The sequence below is a fragment of the Anser cygnoides genome, chromosome 9 (assembly GCF_040182565.1).
Source record: "Anser cygnoides isolate HZ-2024a breed goose chromosome 9, Taihu_goose_T2T_genome, whole genome shotgun sequence".
NCBI classification, from domain to species: Eukaryota; Metazoa; Chordata; class Aves; order Anseriformes; family Anatidae; genus Anser; species Anser cygnoides.
The window spans coordinates 9,615,735-9,632,672 of NC_089881.1; the positions used below are offsets into that span (position 1 = coordinate 9,615,735).

Consider the following 16,938-nt stretch of genomic DNA (forward strand, 5'->3'; position numbering starts at 1 on the left):
TTCGTTATCACCTTGTTAAATTTGACGTGATTTACATAGTCATACACTCCGTCATCCTTTTACACAGTGTGGGTGTAACCTCATTCATACTACAAGTATGAGCTGTCCACAGGCATGCACATCTGCTATGCTAAAGCTAAAAAAATAATCTCCTGGCATTTAAACACTTAACAAGGACTTTCTTATGAGTATTCTTATGAACAGGAGAATTCTTATGAATATTTAATCTCATACCTCAGAATTACATACCTGTTAATTTCAGAAGCATCATTTTAATAAGGGATGTCAGTATTTGGGTAATGAAAAAAAAGCTATATTTCTGTCAAGTCTAATACTAAAATCAGCATGAAAACATCATCATTTCTGTTATTTTTATTTTTATTTTTTTTACAAAATACCAAGAATCTGATTCTGTCTTGTATGGAAAACAGACTGTTAACAAAATTCCTCTTAAAAGATCTCTAGAACGTGGCTTTGAGCTATAAAGATGACACTCCCAAAACAGGAGACAAAGAAGCACTCTTACCTTCACATGAGAGCCCATGTGACGTGACTCCAGATAATGCCTCCCGACACACATTGCAGTATGTTGGCCGAGCATGTGAGCAGGCGTACCAGTTGTGCATCCCTGAGAAATGGTCCATGCTGTACTGGGTAGACTAATAAAATAAATGCATTACAACAAAATCTGAAGCAGAGACACAAGACCACTTTTCCTTAGAACAAAGACTCGTGCAGAGCAGTCAGGAAAGGCAGAAACAGAACACTTTACTAGGGAAGAGCTGGCCGCATGCAGTTTACACACAGCAGCTCTAGGTGAAGAAGCTCTTTAAGCCAGAAGAGCTCAAACTTCTGCTTGAAGAAGAAGCAACACCTTCATTCTGGCGCCTGTGCTATCTCTCGTGCTTGTCTCACTACAAGTGTGCGTAGGACAATGAACTGGAGAATTTATCTGCTGAAGTCAATCCTTCCCTTCTCCATTTTTTTTTTTGTATTAAGCTTTCAGCAGGATCAGTTCCTCAATCCAGTTCATTGCATAGCAGAGGAATGTTTGTGCCAGCATAATGGAGGGAACAGGAAGACAATCATCAGAGTGAGAAGAACTCAGGACAGTTTCTTTTGCTGGCAGTTCTGGTCTAACTACAGTCCCAGAAAGCAAAGATATGCACTGAAACAGGCAGAATAGCAAGCAGACAAGGTGCAAATTAGGACAGGGAGCATAACAGAAGAGTGAAAAGACAATCAAAGGAGAACTGTGTTTCATAATTCACCTACACTCTCAAAAAAAAGTGCTCTCAAAGTTACTAACAGAGTATATAAAGTACACTCTTTGGAGAATCATTTCTGTGTATCTGGGGTACTTTTTACAGAAGGCCTAATGCTATAACCACTACAGTCAATAAAAATTACTTCTGTTAATTTCACTGAAGGCTGACTCAATCTCAAAACAAGCTGTTATTTAGCAGAGGATGCACAGAGTATAAAGGAACACATTTTCCTATTACCTCAAAATGTTCACGGTTCTGTACAGTCTTCAGTGCTGCAATCCAATCTTCCATCTCTTTTCTGTTATCAGCACAAAGGATGAGCTTCCGACATGGAGTAATAATCTGAAGGGAGAGAGAAAATTAATGTGTATTCTGGGCATGTCAGTGAAAGACAGTGAGAGAATGCGTTATTGCTAGTATTGAAGCTATTTTCAGAAGCAATGAGATTCACAGCAGAAGTCATTTACACCTTTGAACTATGTTTCCCTTCTGCCAAAATTTACATTAATTCTTTTGATAAACTTACAGAACCACAGAGATATTAACTCTCATTCTCAATATAGAACTGAATAAAGATATGTCTCATATCCCAGTAATAGCACAACGCAAATCAGGCACTGGACAGTAAAAGTTAATATATCACATGTGCAGACCTTGCATACTTTTTTATGTACTTAAAGACTTTCTAAATTGGCATTAAATTTGCAAAAATATTTTGTTAACAGCTTAATGTACAAGTTTCTATCAATTAATATATAACATATTTGTTAAATTAGACTGAAAGCACAATACTAAGTATTTAAGAGGGAAAAATCCTAAAACTAGTAGACAACATAAATTTCATCAGATCAGTGACTAACATATCAAAAGAATGACCCATAAGGGCTGTTTTCCTTAAAAACTGGCCCATATCCCCTATTCTGTGGTTTCTTAAGTATACTATACCATACCCAGCTACAGTGTGATTGTAGAGCTCACAAACCCTAATGCTCCATCACATCATACTAAAAAACAGTTTAGATTGATGACAAGTGAGGAGAGAGGAGGAGAGAAATGAAGCAAAATAAACAATCTGAAAGAGAAATGACAGTACTTTTAATCCTCTTGTCTTCTGAGAGCTTGTTCTACATTTGGGACAGAAAAGATATTCCAACCAAAGTTCCACCAGCAGCTTGGGGTTGTGGTGAGTTTGCCTCCTATAAATACTGTTTTCAGTCTGCTTCTACTCTAGGCTAACTCTGATGTGCTGGTTGCCCCATGTTAAACAAACAGTTCAGTGTTTAACAAACAAAGTAGAAGACATAAGTGGTGCCAAAGCTCCATTCTGCCCAGGAAGGCAGACAAGCCTGTGTGTAGCCTACCACCAATGTTCTCCTGGTTTGTCAGATGGCGGCAGTAGAGAGAAATAAAAGGTCCTAACTTTTCAGGGGACCTTGTCTGCTATCCACAGGGCTGTCCATTCAGCTGGGGTCCCAACTTGACAATAAATCAACGTTTATTCTTCCAAAGACAAAAGTGTTTCTTCTCCACACTATACTAACACTGCTTCTTTGTGTACAAGTCTGTCTGATTTCCATCCAACTGACTTTTTAAATAAGAACAATATTGAAGTGTTTGCAAGACCTGGATTTAAGAAAATCCACATTAAGGTTAAGCATCATTAACAAAAATCAGAAGGATCTCCTCTATGTCGATGTGGTGGTTTCACAACAATGGACAGCTAAACTCCACCACAACTGCTCTCTCACTCACCTTCTCCAGAGGAAGAGGTGGAGAACATACAATAGAAACAAGAGTTGAGAAAAGGACAAAGAAATCGCTCAACAGTTACCATCATGGGCAAACCAGATGCATTGTGGAGAGATTAATATCATTTATTGCCTATCACTAGCAGGCTAGAACAGTGAGAAACCAGAAACAAACTCAAAAACACCTTCCCCACCACCACCACCCTCTTCCACGTCCTTCCCTAAGCGGCGCAGGGGAACAGGGAATGGGGCCTGCGGTCAGTCCCTGATGGATGCTTCATCTCCGCCGCTCCTTCTTGGTCACTCTCTTCCCCTGCTCCATGTGGGGTCCCTCCCATGGGATGCCGTCCTTACCAAACTGATCCTGCATGTGCTGCCCACAGCAGCAGCTCTTCAAGAACTGCACCTACATGGCTTTGTACCACAGGGTCCATCCCCCAGGAGCAAACTGCTCCAGCACGGGTCCCCACGGGCGGCTGCTCCCCCCAGACCCCCTGCTCCTGCGGGGGCTCCTCTCCACGGGCTGCAGCTCCGGCCCGGGGCCTGCTCCTGCGGGGGCTCTCCATGGGCCGCAGCCTCCTCCAGGTCACATCCACCTGCTCCACCGGGGCTCCTCCACGGGCAGCAGCGTGGAGATCTGCCCCATGTGGGACCCATGGGCTGTGGGGGGACAGCCTGCTCCACCAGGGGCCTCTCCACAGGCCGCAGGGGAACTGCTGCTGCGTGCCTGGAGCACCTCCTGCCCTCCTGCTGCACTGACCTGGGGGTCTTGCAGGGCCGGTTCTCACTCCTCTCTTCCAGCTTCTGTTACAAAACAGTCTTTTTTTTTTTTTTTCCCCTTTCTTAAATCTGCTCTCACAGAGGTGCAGCCAGTGTTGCTCAGTGACTCAGCCCTGCCCATTGGCGGGTCCCTTCTGGAGCTGGCTCTGATCTGACACGGGGCAGCTGCTGGGCTCCTCTCACAGAGGCCTCCCCTGCAGCTCCCCGCTACCAAACCCTTGCCACATAAACCCCATACAGTCAACTCTAAAAAATTCCAGACACTCCTTTATCCCTCTACATTTTGTATATAAAAAAAAACCATCATTTTCATTTCCAGCAAATTGTGCTGTAACATCTGAAACAACAGATTAACACAGACTAGGACTACATTAGGTTGATGAGGCCGGTGTGACTCTCACAAGCATGCCACCAAAGTTTTGTTAAGCAGCACTAAAAAACCACACACGCGTCATCCCAGTATGTAACCCGTTAACTACCATTTTCCGGTCCATTTCTCATTTCTCTCATTATGATTCATAAAACAGGTTAAAAATAAAATCCTCTGAAGCTGAAGATCAAACTTCTTGTTGATGTCAGAATAGCTCAGAGAGTGCAGTAAGAAATGTATACGTAATGACAATAAAAAAAGATATATCTGTAAAATTCTGGGTTATTTTAAGCCCTTCAGTTTTCACAATATATATTTCTTTTTATAGGTTAGACTGCAGCATTCAACTGCAACAACACTAACTATGCTAAGGGGTACTACCAGTAACTAGAAAAGCATGCCACTGCCACTAACATCAAGTAGACAACAAATGGAGCTAAATGCCTTTTCCAAGCAAGGACTGGCCATTTATATTAGGAACAGTTTCAGCACGTAGCATTCTTTTTTGAACAAAATTATCCAATCTGTATCAATTGTAAAGAAACAGAAATAAGTATTTACAATTTTCTAAAAATAAAACTTCAAAGGACTTCTTCCCTTTTCCCTGAATTTTCCTTTAAACTATTCTAGTTCTGACAAAATGTATTCTGAAAGAGGGCAATCACAGGAGTCTTTCTCTTTCCTTGGGAAAGAGGAAAAGTGGGAGATTAACTCTATTTCCATCTGAGATTCTGCTATGTAAGAAAGGTTACCCTAGAGAAACCTTTTATGGAGCATAAAGCAGTACTGCTAAAATCAATGTGAAGTTGAAGAAGAATGAGCAGCATCTCTGAAGTCCTGCTAAGAAGAAGCAGTGCAGGGCCTCACTTTGGCTGCAAAGCCAAGAACATCTGTAACTGCCTATGTACAGCAGTACCCTATGGAAAGGCCAAGCATCCTAGGACAAGAGTCCAAAGACCTTTCATTCCTTTGAAAAGAGCAACTTTTTTATGAGGAACTACCTGTTTATTTAACAAGTCCCTGGCACGCTCCTGGGCAGTGGGAAAAAATATTTTAAAACAGCTAGTAAAATTAATTATCATCAGGATTCCTATTTCAGAACACTCCCATACAGTGCTGTACCTTTTACTATTTCTCTCTATTAAAAAAAAAAAAAAAGGCAAATGCACAGAATCGCTTTTAAGTCACCTTGGAGGACATGAAATCTAAAACAGTGGTAAAAAATATAGAAATGTAGATACTTTGGTTGAGAACTCATTTCTGAGACTACAGACTGCACAGATCACTGGGGAGACTGTCAAATATAGGAATCACTAATTCCTTCTTATACCATCTACTACAGCATCTTAAAAATCCCCACATTCAGCGTTAGACAATCCTCTGTTCACAGAGTAAAGTTAAAGTTTATAAGGCAGAGGACAAATAAAGAGATCAAGGAGATTTTCATACTTGAATCATCCAGAGAGACTCACAGAATTAAAATAAAGGGTCTATTGTGTAATTACAGAACTGTAAAACACAGCTGTAAAACACAGCTTTGTGCACAATAAATTTATGAAGAACATTCTCCATTAGTCAGTGCTAAATCAACATTTGCACTGGGATTTAGCAGTATCATCAGAGATCGGAAATAAAAGAATACAATTGCAAACCTCACTCCTAAAGACAAACTGGGACAATTCAGTCTTCACTGTGAAGGACAGATAAGATTTTAACATAACTAGCGTAACAATTCTTGGGGGAAATTAAGAAAGCATACAAACCTGTTTTTCTGATTAACCCGCAGTGGTGTTACAGTTAAACATTTTAATGAGGATAATTAGGAATGCAGGAACACATTAGCAAGGACACTTCCTTCTCAGAGCAGTTCAGCAGTTCCCATCTTTCACACAGCCTCACGCACCCAGTGCCGCGCACCCAGGGAGTGCTGCTGGCCTCTCACCTGCGCCGGCTGATGCGCAGCAGGCACGTCACAGCACTATTCCCAAAAAAGGCACCACTGAGATTACAGAAACACATTCTCACTCACAGGGAATGAAAATCACTCATCCTACCACTTTGAACTCCTTCTGCATGTGCCAGTAATTTCAGCTCCAGACATCCACCTGTTGAAGGACACTAACACAGGGACAAAGGCTATTACATACTCTGTGCTGTCTAGATGAGGCCGACAACCAGTTGAACGTCTCACATCAGAAAGAAGCCATCCTTAGCACCTCCAGAAGAAGCCACAGCAATCTTCCCCCTGAGATCCTGTCCTCTTCCAGACAGGGAGTCTGAGTGTTTGCTCTCAGCTACAGCCGCGCTGAGCCGATGCTCTGGAACACGAGACTTGGTCATCCCTGTTGGCAAGCGTGGCTAGAAACAAGCATGGCCCAGCTATTTTTTTATGTTCCAGCTACAGCTTTTGACTAACATCCTGGAACAGCATATTCCACAGGATGACGACGCACTAGGTGAAGTAGCATTTCCTTCTATTTGTTCTAAATTTACAAAGCAGTAATGTCATCCAGTGACCTCTTGTTCTCATATAAAGGGAGAGCACAAAAACAACGATCTGATTGCTTTTGAGCTAGGATGGAGGCTGTCTTGCTACGAGTTTAAAAAAAATCAACAATAAAAAGTCCTAAGATTTATTTATAATCTCATACATTTTTGGCTTACTTGGGGATTGGCAGAACTCTGAGTGTTCCTGCCCTGAAACAGCACAGAATTTTATCTAGATATGAGCTATTATGTATATTAAAAGTGCTTGCTCTTCCTAAAAAGGGAATATTAAATAAGTTTTGGATCCCAAATGCTACTGAGCTTTCTGGGCGGGGTCCTCCAGATTTCACTTCTTAGTAGGAACTGGATGCCCGCCCAATTGCAGCTGGGGTCAGAGCTCAGCACGTGGTGACTTTATTGAGACTAACACTGACCAGCAAAAGAGCTCAGTAACAGTCATGAAAAAAAAAAAAAAAAGAAAAAAAGCTGCCAATCATCTCATCGATCCTGAAGAGCCATAAGGATGAACGAGAATGGTAGGAAGGCTGAAAGACACATCAAAACAGGACGCAGCCTCATTTACAGACTCCTCACTGAGAACGAACCCCCTGAAATATCTTTGGCGGAACCACAGTGACAATCAGCCCCTCTGTAGGCACTTATGTGCCCTCCACAAGTCTGCCAGAGAAACTCTCAATTTCCAAGCCTGCCCACTCGAAATCTAAAAAAACCTAAATCTAAAAAAAAAAAGCCATGCCTTCATCGACTTCATCGAATGTCAATACTGACATTCCCCTGATACTTTTCCAAAATTTAGCTTCATCTCCTCCATCTCTTCCTCCGCCAGCACATGCCCTCTTACCAGGCTGTAAATCCTCCCCCCCACCATGTTGACCCACACTCTCCTGTCCAAAACTAACACCAGTTTTCTGACATTTCGAATCGGGCCAGCTGGCAAACAACAGAGCCAACCAAAGAAAATTTCTCATTTCACGTTCTAAAAATGGACTGGATGTGCCTGGATGTCCTTCCCCAGTGAACAGCTGTGAATAATTGGATTAGAAAGGCAGCCCAAAAAAGACTACTTATATTACACCAAATTTTAAATAGAAATCTGCTATACTTCACCCTTTTGGTGTTTCCCTGTACTGAGCAACCTTCCTCCACCCAACAGCCAGAGAATAATCTTCATTCTCTGGTCTTGCTGCCACCAGACAACTTTATCATCTCTGCTCACTTCCTCCTTCAGCATTTTCTGGCTGCCCAGAAACTTCTCAGCAGAGAAGTGGCAGCCTAGCCAAACACGCAGTTGGACTGTTTGTTATCAGAGTGGATCTGGTGAGCTCAGTGACCACAAAAGACAGCAAAACAAGTTAAGATCACACTGGCCCAATCACGGAGCTGGCTGAAGAAATGCTGCAGGGGGAGCTGGCGGGGGGGGGGCACACAACCCTGCTAAATATAGTTTTTCTGATGTGATACATTTCTCAGAGTAGCCAAAAGTGGGTGCATGAGAACACCTGCTCATTCTGACGGCTTCCTTTTACTCACATCCTGTTCAAATATAGTCTTATGTTCAAAGGTGTTAGCCATAAAACCCCTGAAGAGATCCTGGATTATTCAAAACAGTTGAGGATTTGGATGCAGGGACAGCAGGAATTTCTGGAGCTCAGAAGGCCAAGGAACTGCAACCACAAAAATAAAAGAGCTAAGAAAATGGCTTGATCACATAGGGCAAAAGCAGGGAAAATGTCCACCAGCTGCAGCTAACTACTACATCTGCTTCTGTATTTTGGAGTAAGCTCTTGGTATCCCTTGAACCCAAAAACTCAGGAAGGAAAGTTGTGTGAGATTATAATGAGGACCCAACCATTTCATTCACTTCAGCTCCCATTCTGGCAACAATGACAGTTAAATGAACAACGGCATGTGTAAAAACACCTCACCTGGCTCTTCAGCAAGATTCACAAACCAGCAAAGTCACTACACGTTTTGAACATGACTGCTAAACTCACAGAGGGCAAAATGGACTAAGCGTAGATAATATAAGTGCTACTCCCTCAGCAAATGCACAAGGTTAAAAGGAAGGCCAGGCTGGATGGGGCTTTGGGCAACCTGGGCTAGTAAAAGGTGTCCCTGCCCATGCAGCGGGGTTGGAACGAGATGGTCTTTAAAGTCTCTTCCAACCCTAACCATTCCATGATTCCATGAAAACGAGAGAAGAAAGGAAAATAAAAGACTGAGTTTCAGACTCAAACCAGTCAGTCCTTTACAGCTAAAATCTTAAAAGCCTGACGGCAGTTTCTGAAACAATGTGGAGCCGAGCATTAGGAAAGGAAGGCCTTAGGCAGCAAAGCGACAAGATTTTAGGAGGTCTCTGAAGTCTGGAAGAGAGAAATAATACGAGTATCAACACTTCAGACTCATAGGGGACTGAGGCTTGCCTTCCTCCACAGACAACATCCCTCTTCCCATTTGCAGCTCAGCCTTCAGTTTTGCCAGCAAATTCAGTCCTGATAACTCAGTGCTTAGATCAGTTAGAGCTCCCTAGACCTAATCATCATGGAATATTTACAAACATCAATGCACACCCAAATCGCACCAATCCTCTCTCCTTGAAATCTGGACGCTATCCTAAAGGGGGAAGAACAAAGAAGCTTCTCATATGACACTGGACTATGACTCTCCAGGAACATTTTTACATGATTAGGTTCAGGTGGTTGCACACTACAAAGCACATCTTCTCTGAGCCCTGCCATTGGCACTTACTGCTGCTTCGCTCTCCCCGCAGATAAAGTTCACTCCTGTTGACCCTCCATCTGTGCTTTCTCCCAGTCCCCATCTTCCCTGTGATGCTGCAGTGGGAAAGCAGACCAGACAGAGCATTCCCTGGGAAAATGATCATCTCTCATACCAGGGTCACATTCCTACATGCCTCTGGAAACTCTAATCCTAAACAAGGCACATTCCTGTTCTTGGCAATCGGTAAGAGGAGCACAGACGGGGAGATTTTAGGACTTCTGTAACCACCTCGTAGCTGTCAAAACCTAGACTATGCAAGAAGAACCTTGTCACTGTTAGCAGGTATGAAATGCAGACAATCCCGATAATGTGTGCATACTAATCACTAGAATTCTACATGGATGAAGAAAGAAACTGGGAATCCATAGGGCTGCCACACCAAGTGCCAAAGCACATTAGGACAGCTCCATCACCCACCCACCCTCCTCTTCACGGAGCAGATGCGCACATACATCTTCTCTTCATCTATTCTCCAGAGGATGCATTCCTGCCAGGAAGAGTTCCCAAGCACAACCACGCTGTTCAGAAAGAGCAGCACATTTGGGAATGTAAAGGATATTTCAGAGAAACCTTCCTATTCATCCAAACAGAAGCAAAACCATGAAGAACAGAGGGGTAGGTCAATGTTCACCAGGGCTAGGGCTGCTGTCTCAGTGGTCTCATGCACATCAAGGCTAGCAGCTAATAAATCACAAGACTGAGCAATAAAAGACCTTGCCTACGGGTTACTGACAGCTTGTTGTTAGTAGCAGCTCCTCACAGAGCCCTATCCTCAGCTGCATTGAGAAGAGGCAGGTAGCTAGCACAAAAGGAGAGGAACAGCTTTCAACAGCCTGAGGAAGCCGACAGCTTTCCACACTGGGTACCCTGCAACGACCAGTCTTGTTTTGTGTACAGCAGTGAAACCATCACAAGCATGACAACTGCAGAGAGACCTCATTGCTGTGATTATTATTAGCAAACCTCTCCTTGTCCATAAAAACAGCCAGAGTAAGGATGCACATAACAAAGAGTCTTTCTTCTAGAGCAGCTCCTATGTAAAAACAAACCCATCTTGTTCTCAAACAACCTCTTGTTTACCGCAGGTTTTTCTGCCTTTGTGTCCTCACCTGGAAGGGGGAGAAGGCACTGGAATCTGCAGACTTGTTCAGGAAGGTGGATAAAGCACCAAACACAGCACGAAGGTTACAAAGAGCAAACAGATATCAAACAAAAGCTCCCATTGTTCAGGCACACGGGCAATAACAGACACTAATTTCAAAGCAGTAAACTTTCCTCTAGGGAAAAAAAAGCTCTTCACAAACAGTCCCTTTCACTTTCCAGCTCTCCATCCTGTCTCACAAAAACGTTCATAAATCGCAGTCTGACCTCTTTCTCTTACAGTAGCTTCATCTTTTTTAAGAAATCTCCTAGCATGTTTTTGAGTCATTCTGTAACATGCAGCAATAATCACCAGGTCTCCCCACCCAGGGCAACTTCTTCCAGGCTCTCTAACTCTTTCGCGTTTGTCCTCACTTAGATGTGCTTTTCTCCAGATTTTTTCCTTCTGTGGTGTGAGCAGACTACTGACCAGTTCCTGCAGGAGACTGGATTAAGAGTCTCAAAAATACTTGACATGAAAGGATTTTAAATGACTATTTTCACTGACTAACAGTGACTCAGAAGGGTCTGTTTACCGAAGGGCTTTTTCTCAAGCTGAAAAAAAAAAAGTACTGAAGTCTGGATTACAAACTACTAAAATAGCAAAGTATTTTGAAATTGCAGTGGTTCTGACAGGAAATGGGGACTGAACTGCACTTAATGAAGGGAGGGGGGAAAAGAAGCAGAGAGACTCTAGACATGGCAATTCATGGCTTTAGTCATATTTTCAGTTGCTTATAAAGGAAATTCTGACAGCTGCCAATATAAACAGAGTAAGTGCACTAGCAGAGTGTACGATTTCTGAACGTGTACACACATGGGTGTGGAAGAGACAACAACCCCCAGCAAAGCCTGACTTTCCAACGTGCACTGTAATTTTTTCCAATTTAGAGAAGACAGCTTAAAAAGGAGGGGGGAAGAACCATCCTGATCGTGAGACCTCCTTTTCTAACCTTCCCCTTCTCCAAACTTTAACAAGGCAATCCAAGACTGTGTACGAAGAAGTGGGGTGAGGAACCATCTCCCCCAGGACACTCGGTGATTCCCCTACGTAACTATATCTGTCCCAAAATTAATAAGTCTTTTTGCCCACTTCTGAGAGCTGACGTCTTCCCTGTAGGTCTCTCAGCCCCATGCTGAGGAAGCAGAGGAAGATGCCCTCCCTCACTAGGAAGCCCGGTTACTCTCTGCAGCATAGTTTTAATGTCCATCTTTTTCAAAGGGCTGAGGCCACATGGGGCAGACGAGGAACCTGTGCAAGTGTCAAACCACACTCTTTTCCCTGACTCCTGTGAGCCCAAGCTGGAAGAGTCCAAGCCTGACTTTCTGCAAACAGCTTGTAACAAAAGGTCTTATATTCTTTCCCCCGTAAAAAGCAAGTCACATGCCCTTTCCTGAGGCTTATATTTCAACCCAGCACAAGTAACCTCTGATCCAGGTTCCTCCTGTTTCTAGTTCGTCTTGTTTCAAGTTCCTCTGCTTTGAGTTCTGTGCTTTACAGGCACACAGGTCCTGAACTGAACACGAGCAGCAGACTTTGTCTGACACGCAGCTTCAGCAGCTCTGTTCACTCTGTCAACAACAAACTCTTCATATTAAAAACACTAACACAAATAATTTAATTTGACACAAAACCACAGAAGAGGCAAAGGCACTTTCACTTCATTGTGAAATGAATTTGCAGACAACAACATACTCTCCTCATCAGGAAGCACCTTCAGCACTTTTATCTTTTGTTAAAGCTCAAGCACTTTGCCCTGAGTTTTTAGGACAGGTTAATTACCCCAAAATGAAGATTCATGCTATTTTGCCACAGCAGCAACAAGTCCTGGGACAATACAGCAAAAACACAGTCTGAAGGAGATCAGACAGTCACATAAAACTTCACAAGACAGAAACTGGCATCTTTGCTGCTGAATAAACTCAGTTCTGAGTAACAAATTAGTAATAATAAAAATTGTAGCACACCTCAGGCTTCCATATGGCTGGAGAGTGAGATCCACGTTGCTTCTCAGGGATGACAGCATGCCCTCATTCAGGAGCACCAGCAATTCTCTGTTCCTCAACCTGCCACAACCATTGCTGCCTCCAGTCATGCAAGTGCTCTGATGGAGAGGTATTACCCTAATCTCAACACTTCCTCTCTCCTGTGACACAGGTTAGGGTGAATCATCAGTTAATAAACAGTATTTCTTAACTGATGGGTGCAGCATTTCCAACAGCACTGCAGGCACATTTACCTTTACCCCCGTTCTGAAGAACTTATCTACATAAATCCATACAGGAGAGATCACCTGAACAGTAAGAGCTTGCAGCACACTTATTCAAAAGAATCTGAGCTCCCGATGATCTGTTAGGCTGGCACAGGTGCTATTTTTCTCAACGCTCAGTCCAGAAAACTTAAGACTCCTGCTCTTACCTTTAACGTTCAATCTTCCTCTAAACTAGTGTCCAGAGCAGCCTACTCCCCTAGAAAGAAAGACTAAATAGGTTGCTTGACACGCGATTAATAGGATTAGTCCCCTCTGTGGCCAGTCTTTCTGAGCTATGTTCCACTTGCCACAAGCTGATTAGCTGTCTGCTTAAGGAGGAGCTGGGATAAGTTTCCTTCTGGCAGCAGTGAAGTGGAGAGGCAGGCACTGACTGTAATAATATGCTGTTTCCTGTCTGTGGCTGAGCTGAGAGGTACTTCCCAATAGAAAAGGGTTTACAGGAGCACAGGAGTTCAAGCTCCACCTCTTCCAGTGAGGAGCCTTTAACTATGGAGGAGGGACCAACACCATGGCTCCTGGTGCTTAACAGCATGCTGTGTCCAAACTTAACTTCCACTAAAGCACCAGAAAGAAGAAATCAAACTACCCACATCTCTCTCCACAGACAGAAGCTTTCTCTGACGGGATCTCAGAGCTCTCAGTAATGGGATGGGAAATGAATGTTGAAATGTTGTTGAATGTAAAAAGTTACGTGAATGAGGGTAAAAGTCCACACCACCAATTGCTGTCAATAACTGGAAAACATTCACAAAAACAACATATGAAAATCATACTGAAACAGAACATATGTACCTGAAAAGATCTGATGGCCTTCCTAGGCCCCCTCCTGTTTACGACAGGTATTGTTCATTATTATTAAATAATACACGTATTAGATGTTTCCCCTTCAGCTTCACATAAATCCTGCACAAGCCAGGGAAGGGTCAATGAACTGATAAGGACTCGCTCCATCAGTTGGGCCTGTCCTACTGAAAGCAGCAGGATTGATTCCTTTGGAACCTTATAGAAAAGAGCAGATCTTCAGCTAGCACACCAAGCTGAGAAGTAAGAATTTGTTCACCGCATAGAAATTTACAAAAATGTGCCTAAGGAGATGATGCAATGTCCTTTCAAAGACTCTTGAGGGGCTAGCTGTGCTGGCAAAATGCCTGCCTGAGTAACAGGCAATAAAGCAATTTGTACCACCCAAATCTTAAGGGCTTCATAATGGGGAACGGGGATGCCACATAGCTCCTGTCCATGACACAGGTAAAGCAGTTACCTCAGTGGCAAACAACAGGCAAGAACACGTGAAGCTCTCTCCATACCCTGGTGAAGTGATAAAGCTGTATAAGGCCTGCCAGCACTTCTGCAGAGATACCAAAAAGATCTGGAAGTCTGCTCCAAAAATAATAATATTTTACTGAAAAGCAAGAAATGTTCAGGCAGTGGTGATTTAGCTAAAATCTTTGCAACAAAGAGAGATGCTGGTGATTATTCTTAATAGACCAAAGGACTAATCTCCTGTCCCAACACAAGGGTGCTATGTCATCTATTTGGGTCTAGAACGGTCCAACTTTCACACACCATTCTCAAACAAGGTGAAATCCATAGGAACAAGGCAGAAATTTTAAGTAAGCATGTCCCACCAAACTAAGGGCACAAATGATAGAAGCTCTGCTTTCTGTCCAGAGTCAAGGGAACGGAGAACTCCCAACCATGCTGGATCTGGGCATTACTGAAGATTCCCAAAGAAAGTGAAAAGTTTTTTAATGCTGTTATAACAAAGAACAGAGAGTTCTGTTCTGTTCTCAGTATGACAAAATGGTGCCTGGAGGTTTAGATAAACTACTAGGTAGTTTTAGCATTGCAAAATACTTCACTACACTGATTCTTATACCTGCAATGGCAATCATCCTTTTGTGTCTACAGAATGTAACCTTTCCAACCACGTGCTGTGGAGAGAAGAGAAAACTACATCTGGTACACCATGTAAACTAGCTAGAAGTGACTATTCACTAAAAAATTCACCAGGAAGACCGCTGTGGTGCCACCACAAAGCTTAAGAGTGCATAACGTGGTTATCCTTGGGTTTGTACCACAGCAGATCTTCTCTGAGGCACTGTGTGAGATAGCAGCTGAAGCAAAATCCACTGGTGGGAGATCTGTACTCCAAGTACTAGGGGATAATACATGCGAAGAACCAGTCACTTTCAGCTCAGACATCTAAAAAGAATTTACCTTGTAGACAGATGGGCAGATAGAAGGGCAGAGATGTGACAGAACTGGCAAATATTACATCTACAATCCCCCGGTTGTGGGGTTGCTATGTGATTTGTTCCTAGAGGCTTCCTGCGAAATAACTCCGCAGCCACTGTGCTTGACCTAAAGGAACAATAGCTAAACATAAAGCTTTTCCTTACACCTCTCAGGGGACACAGCTGCACAACGTCTTAAGCTCAGAGACGCCCCTAGTCGCATGCTCCCAGACCATTTTATGGTCATGCATCCATTAACTTTGGGTAGCAGTCCTGAAAACTGTTCTGACAGTGCAAACAGGATACATTCGCTGAAAGACTGACTAAGTAAACAATAGTGGAACCCATATTACATTCTCTTCTTTTTAAAGGAAGAGGTCTTCATCTTAATATCACTTCTCTGTCTCTCCTGCCTGCTCTAGCAAACAAATTAGCTGTCAGATTTATGTACTATGTAAAAGGTTTACTGTCATCTTTGTTTTTTAACCTTATTTTTCTATCGCTCCTAAGTGCTTTATCCAGTGTTTTTGTTTTCTGCCTCTTTTGTTAGTACCTAAGGAGTGTCATTCATGCAACTCTCAGAGCTGATCAACTCTCTAATGCCTTCAGTTGTATTTCTCCATTTAAAGTAAAATCAAGAACTGACCAATGAAAGTCATGAAGACTGAAAAGAGAACAAGTCACAGTGATGAGATTCCACCAAGAAGCCCAGCTTGGAGACTCAGAGTGTCTGCATAATGCAAATGATCTTAGTGCAAAGATTAGGTAACCTGGACAACAAACATAGAAGAAGCAGACAATACCAAGTGTGAGTTTATACCACTTTATGAACTAAGTATCTCCAGCCCTGCAGAACCTCTGCCTGAAGCAGTATAAATGCCTGAAAAGTGGATGAGTTTCCTCAGAAAAAAATCAGTCTTTCCTAAATCCAAAACTACCGGTCTCCCTTGAAGAAAAAGAAACAGAAAGAAAATCAGAGCATGTGCAACTCCAAGATAACTGTTTTACAACACCGTATGTTTGACGTTTCCAGTTTAGGACAAAAACACAGTACTGAATACCGCTGATTTGAATCAGGAAAAAATGAATCAAAGAACTCTGAATTTTAGAAAGAAACTGAGGTGGGAAGATTCAGAGGGGAAGCAGAGTGCTCTCAAAGAAAACCGAGAGAAAATTGCAAGGCTGCAAGGAATCCAAAGCACTGACACAGTGATGTGGCAGACCAAGAGCAGCAACACTAGCCAACCTTTTGATTTTCAGAGTATTTTTATAGCTCATGGTAAACCACAGTCAAACCCCTCTATAAGCAATGACAGATGGAGTAGACAGAAATTAAGAGAGGAGGGATGTTTTTCCTGTAGTTTACCTGGGCACCCGTGATACAGCAATCAGCTGGAGACAGTGCAAACTATCTCTGCTGCTCGAGCGTCAAAATAACCCTATACCCTTTCACCCCTTACGGAAGAGAAGGCAGGGACTGGAGGAGCCTGATAGTGTAGTCATGGAAGTAACTCCTCACTGCTGGACTTGGAGACAATTTGAGAGAGCAAACAGTGTTTCCTCCCGTGCCTACATCCAGTGTCTTTGACAGAGATTAGCTCTCTCCCAACTGCAACAATAAACAAATCAGAAAAAGTTCTTAACCTGAAAAATCACCCTTATTTTACATATGGAAAAACTAATGCAAGATCCTAGAAAAAGGGTATTATTAACAGGAAAATAGCTCCATAATCTTGAAAATGTATTTCCTATAGAAATCACCACAAAATCCTTCTCTCTGTGCACACACACTGATACCTGTTATCAATATTTAGTGTCAGATGCAGATGGGCC

At 42.8% G+C, this 16,938-nt stretch overlaps 1 protein-coding gene across 8 annotated transcripts in view; it reads right to left on the reverse strand.

Annotated features, from left to right (window-relative positions):
• DGKD (diacylglycerol kinase delta) overlaps nucleotides 1-16,938 on the reverse strand; it is a 66,622-nt gene that overhangs the window by 30,873 nt on the left and 18,811 nt on the right. For 5 of the 8 annotated variants that reach the window (XR_010833651.1, XM_067002632.1, XM_067002631.1 and 2 more), the window contains exons 4-5: nucleotides 1,506-1,610; nucleotides 527-659 (exon numbers count right to left, since the gene is read on the reverse strand). Coding sequence is in view for 7 of the 8 variants with exons in the window: in XM_067002632.1 (XP_066858733.1) it covers nucleotides 527-659; nucleotides 1,506-1,610 (238 nt within the window). In the remaining variant the exon portion in view is untranslated. Of the gene's footprint in view, nucleotides 1-526; nucleotides 660-1,505; nucleotides 1,611-6,313; nucleotides 8,017-12,563; nucleotides 12,989-13,014; nucleotides 13,664-16,938 lie in introns of those variants that run through there. The other 3 variants (XM_048063131.2, XM_067002634.1, XM_048063130.2) reach the window with 3 other exon arrangements.